This window comes from Halyomorpha halys, unplaced genomic scaffold (genome assembly GCF_000696795.3).
Source record: "Halyomorpha halys isolate HHAL.00 unplaced genomic scaffold, Hhal_1.1 Scaffold260.1, whole genome shotgun sequence".
NCBI classification, from domain to species: domain Eukaryota; kingdom Metazoa; phylum Arthropoda; class Insecta; order Hemiptera; family Pentatomidae; genus Halyomorpha; species Halyomorpha halys.
The window spans coordinates 185,753-191,425 of NW_027112780.1; the positions used below are offsets into that span (position 1 = coordinate 185,753).

The window sequence follows — 5,673 nt, forward strand, 5'->3', positions numbered from 1 at the left end:
AAAAAAAAAAAAAAAAAAAAAAAAAAACACGCCGAAATCACGGATTACTTATGAATATCGTAAAGATTACCAATAATAATACTAAAAAAAAAAAAAACCTTTTCCACAAATAATTGAGGACTTCATTGGTCTGTGCCTTAAGGTTCTGTCTAGAAGATGTAAAGTCTTAGATGGCAAAGCTCCTGTCATCAATCTTCCAACAGCTTCATAGATAAATACCCTGTCAATTCCATTCTGTAAAAAGAGATTTTAAAAATGTATAAAAGTCAACATTAAAAATATAAAACACATTAATTTACTAGTAACTTAAGGGATACCGGCAATAAATGGGTTATTCTCTTCAATGAATCTAGATCCCTATTAAAATCAGTCATAAATGAAGAACTAACGGCAACTTTTCCAATTTCCCAGACAGAAGTTCTGGTTTCAAGTAACCAATCACACACAAGAAGTTGTACATACTAAAATACAAAATAAAAATTACTAAAAGGTTTATTAATTATGTATAAGAAGGCTTATTAACAATGAATAAATATGAAATTTACAATTAAATAATACACTGCATGTAATTATAGGTCAAGTTCCTAAATAAAAGCAGTAATTAATTCAATTCAATATTTTATTGTACTTCTAAATATAAGTGTATCTTTACTAAGAACATAACATAATTTAAAGTAAAAAAGTATACTCAGCAGTTACTAACCAAATTTTTTTTATCAGTATCATGAAACGTAGTTATACTATCCAGCAGGTGATGTGAGGCAGCAGAAGCATATTTAAGAACCAATCTATGATTTTTACCAGTTGAAAATGAACAACGCATCTGAAATGCTGATAGAACAGCTCTTGCTATTGGATAATTGAGTAGTTCAGGAGGTACATATTCCACATGTTGGTACATAGATTCTGCTTGTGTATCTTCTCCCAAGTTCCAAAAAACAGCAACACCCAAGACATGAGCCCACCATTTAGCATGGGAGTCCACCCGGTCTATTTCGATAAATAAACATATAAGTATATTGTTAATCAATCAATAAAATAATTTTAAAATGTCATTACTAGTTTTTGTTTAATAGTTTCTCATACAATGATATGTAAAATAATTTAATAATACAAAAATGTTAATGAATTAATGGGTTACTATTAATGTTAGGAAGTTTTTTAATATAAAAATAAATAGAACATGCAAGAAACACATGATTGTAATTAAAAGCATAGGTCAAAAACATAAAAGCACTATTAAACAACAAAAATTAGGCAAAAGAGATATTTATATACACACTTTTATAGCCAATATTATCCATCAAAATATTTAAAATTGATAATGGGGTTCCGACAGACTCAACACCAGTAACGAATATTTGTGATCCAGGAGCAACTAATGATTGAAGTAAACCTTCAATTAAATTATCTCGAAACACCTGAAATCAGTGAAGTATACCTAAAGGTTAGCAATACAAAAATAAAAAAAAAAAATGTTTATAGCTATCAAATAACTATTTAAAACTTTAAATTGTTTTGTTCCTCAGAAAAACAAAAAATCTTTGTAATAACACCGTTTTCAAAATATTAAATGGTGAATAAATAAACATTGGTTTTAAACAATGTAAAATCATGGACTTGATTTCAGATACATTTTTTAAAAAATATATATTAAGTATTTTTTATCATAAGTAATGAGAATAAAATTAAAGAAAAAATACATAAAAATTATAATTCATTAAGTGGAAGATTTCAGACAAAGTGCTTCTTGTCTTATAAATCAGAGTTATCTAACTGGTCAATATTTCACCAATTAATTCAATTTAACACATCATCCTGAATGTGTATGGATAAAATCACAATCTGGAATACAAGCCTTAGAAAATAACTTGTCAAGGCTACATTAATTGTGATAGGTAGTTACTGGTACTGGTATTTGGTGGGGGGAACAAGTCCGGCAAGTGGGCCTAGTAGACCTTTTTACCAACCCCTGACACCTACCTGGGTTGCTGCCACGTACTAACCAAGGTAGGAGTGTCAAGATTCATTCTTCGGGACTGCCGAAAAATGAATGTTTAACTGCCCCAGGTGGGAATCGAGCCCACAACGATCCGAACCAAGCGCACTAGGACCTGCACCCCAACCTCCATAGCTATCATGTCCCTGCTAGTTAATAAAATACTTATTGAAGGTTAGACCACAAAGGTAACCTAAGTCATAGGTATGTTCAGAGGTCAAAACATACTGAAGATTAACAAAGGTTATACATTGAAAGTGAATTTTGTTTCTTACCAAAAATAATATATTAAAAAATATTGAGACTGTAGAAAAATAAAAATGTACCATGCATGTGAATGCCAGGGGACATGTAGGATCAGTTTGTTCTGTAAATATATTTTTATTTACTGAATATGACCAATTATGATTAAGAGTAAAATTTTGTCCAGCAGTTGATAGTATCCACAGTGCATTAGAATTTAGGTCTTTGTTGATATGAGCCCTTCCCAGTAAGAAGTAATACCTGAAACAATGCACAACTATGATATTTGAGATAAATTTAAAAAAAATCTAATATTCTTATTTATCTAGACAATTATTTCCACTTGTAATGACTATATTAATAAATAAAAACATGGAAAATTAAATAAAATAAATAGTACAATATCAAGCTTAAGGAAAGAGTGACATCACAGATGGTATGTGATGGTACTAATATCTACCAAACCTAACATTATTAACCATATTATTTTTTGAAGCTGGAATAACTTTTCCTTTCAATTTACCTTCTGGAGAACTGCACGTACCTATAGTTCTACTAAAAAAAAAACTTAGTAAAAGTTTTGTGATATCTATTTTTATGTAACTGCAATTTTTAAGGTAGAAAATTCAATATAAAAATCCCCATCACAGCTACAGATAATCAATTCTTATTTCATTATGCAAAATAAAGGTTCAAATTTAACACATAAAAATTAGTTTACTTTATCTGAAGGAGAATTGAACCACCAATTGAAATTCTTGGATGAAATACAGAGAAATGCTCCCCAGAATATATTGAATGTAGGTAGGAACCAAATTATCATAAAGAAGTAACAATCACTCCACACCAAATAGAACGTGAAATGACTGTCGGTTTGAAATCCTGTGTAAATTCTTTTTAAGTAATATGGAGCGACTATAATTCCATCAATGCTTGACTCCAACGTGCCAGGCCAAAATTAAATCACTCCAATCAACCATGAATGTGGCAAACTGATGGTGTGGAATGATGGAATGCAATTTTTCACCCAGTTTTCAGGCAGTACTACACCAATAATAAAAAATCATTAATCAGTAAATACAGTATATTAAAGATTTACGATTTTGATTGTAAAAAGTATTGCTAGGAAAAACTTACCTTTATATTGATAGTTATCTTAACGAATATAGATACTGATATAAATAACTAGCAACTTTGTTTTATTTTTCAGAATTAATTATTTCGATAATATATTAATTAAAATATTAATCTTAATAACACAATTTTATTTATTACTTTCACTTACCAGTATATGAAATATTTTTACTAGACTTATAATTTCTGATATACTTACAATTTCCACTATTTTAAATATTTTTTGGAGGGTGGAGAGTAAAGATTAAGTTATTTAATGTACTTCAGATTGTAAAGGCACTATTTATATCCCATTAATTCTCAAGAGTTGTATTAACATGTATATTAAAATATTTGTAGGCTACAAATATAAAATATGTGTCTACATGAGTAAGAATCACTAAATCAGTAAAAAAATGGAACAATGGAGTGAAGTGATCATCTTCTTTGAAATCATTCACTACAAGCATTCTGGTCAGTCCACTTCATCTTTCCATTATTTTATTGGATCACCATAAAACTAATAGTTGTAACAAATTTTACTACTATTAAAAATCATTACATTACTATTCATAATATCTAAATCATAAGATAGTGTAAGTAGAGTTTACCTGCTAAGAAGTTTCATTGAGCTACTAGAAAATTCTTTTAATTGTAATGCCAATCCTATGTAAATATCAGATAACACATCTTTCGGCATGAACTCATTTGCTGTTTCAGCTCTATTAACAGCAGATAAAGCTGTGAATATACCCAGAATAAAATCACCATTTTCAACCAAATTTAACCTATGTAAATGGTGGTATACTAGTCCTGCTTCTCTAGCTGATATCATAACTTCTGTTTTATTTTCCCTAAAAATAAAAATAATTAAATAGGAAAAATTAGGGTGGTATATTTCAAATAAAAAATTACAGAATGATGGAGAAATAATAGTAACTCTATGAACTCCAATGCAAGATTATTTCTCCATCTCTTGAATTGCATCTAAAATGAAAAATAAAGGTACTGAACGTATCATGAGCCACCATCAAGAACTTTTCTTTAACAGACTACAGTGCATATAAAATGCAACCGTGAAGTAGGGATGGGATATCGAAAGAAAAATATCGATATCGAAAATTTATTTCAATATTTTCTATTGTTGTAATATCGATATGGAATATTAGCTTTAAAAAAAAAATTGCAATTAAATAATTTAAATGGTTATTTGAAGAAAGTTGACCAATTCAAGATATTTAAAATCTAAGGGAGTTGGAGTTCCCATGAAGAAACTATGTATATAAATTAATACCTGTGAATAAGAAATCCTTGTTCATATTGAGAAAGCCACTTTCCGATCCATAAACGATGAAGAACTTGTCTAGAACTTTGCCACAAGCAAGCCAATATAAGACTAAATCTAGATGAAGGCAATGTATAACCCAGAATAGAAAGACATAATTTAAGTTCATGTTTTGCATCCTTAGCATTGCCCTAACATGAAAAAATAAAACAAATATAATAAGTGTAAGTAGAAATATAAAATATAAGTAGAAATGTATTTGATTTATATAATAGCCAAACCACAATGTTTTTCAATAAATGTAGTCAACATCATTACTATATTGATAAATAGTATAAATCCCAGTCTTCTAGCTGAAGTAAGAGTGGCATGCATAGTTTAGTATTGAAACGAATGTGTTTTTATAGAATAGACAATGTTTTTAGTATAATTTGAAATTTCTTATTTCATTAGGAAGTCTTGCTTCAGGAAATTAAGGAGGGAGAAATCCATAACCTGTACAATGATGACTTGTAGTTTCATACTTGAGATAACTCCTATAATATCACTAATAGTTGTCCCCACTATGAAAAAATAAGTATTAATCTTAGCACTTTGTAGTTCGGATATTTGTATTTATAAACTAATACTATTTATTAGCTTTTATTATGAAATAAGGCCCTGGTTATAAGCTAGCACTGAGTATATTTCTTGCAGGAGTATATATTTTTTTTGAAACTCACATGAAACAGTAGCATGCTTGATTTGGATCTAATGAGTGCCTTGTCAGGATAATTATAAAACAGATCAGGCTTAAACTACAATCTTGCCTGATGATTCTTGGCTGAGAATTCTTAGGACACCTAGGTGGCATGTTCTGACTACATTTCTTTGTCTATTGTACAGATCTTAAATAGGGAGTCTTAATCCCACTTCAACTCCAATTCTAGAAACAGCTGTTCTACCAGGTCATTCAAAAAGTCCTGTCGTTTTTTTGGGGGAAATTATAAATAAATAAATATTTTCAAATAATCACCTTTATTCATCAAAATAT

General features: G+C 29.2%; 1 protein-coding gene across 1 annotated transcript in view; it reads right to left on the reverse strand.

The window, feature by feature from the left end:
- SREBP (Sterol regulatory element binding protein) overlaps positions 1 to 5,673 on the reverse strand; it is a 21,511-nt gene that overhangs the window by 1,091 nt on the left and 14,747 nt on the right. The window contains exons 8-14 of the mRNA XM_014420101.3: positions 4,650 to 4,831; positions 3,967 to 4,209; positions 2,326 to 2,503; positions 1,283 to 1,421; positions 704 to 990; positions 318 to 461; positions 99 to 234 (exon numbers count right to left, since the gene is read on the reverse strand). Of these exons, the coding sequence (XP_014275587.1) occupies positions 99 to 234; positions 318 to 461; positions 704 to 990; positions 1,283 to 1,421; positions 2,326 to 2,503; positions 3,967 to 4,209; positions 4,650 to 4,831 (1,309 nt within the window). The remainder of the gene's footprint in view (positions 1 to 98; positions 235 to 317; positions 462 to 703; positions 991 to 1,282; positions 1,422 to 2,325; positions 2,504 to 3,966; positions 4,210 to 4,649; positions 4,832 to 5,673) is intronic.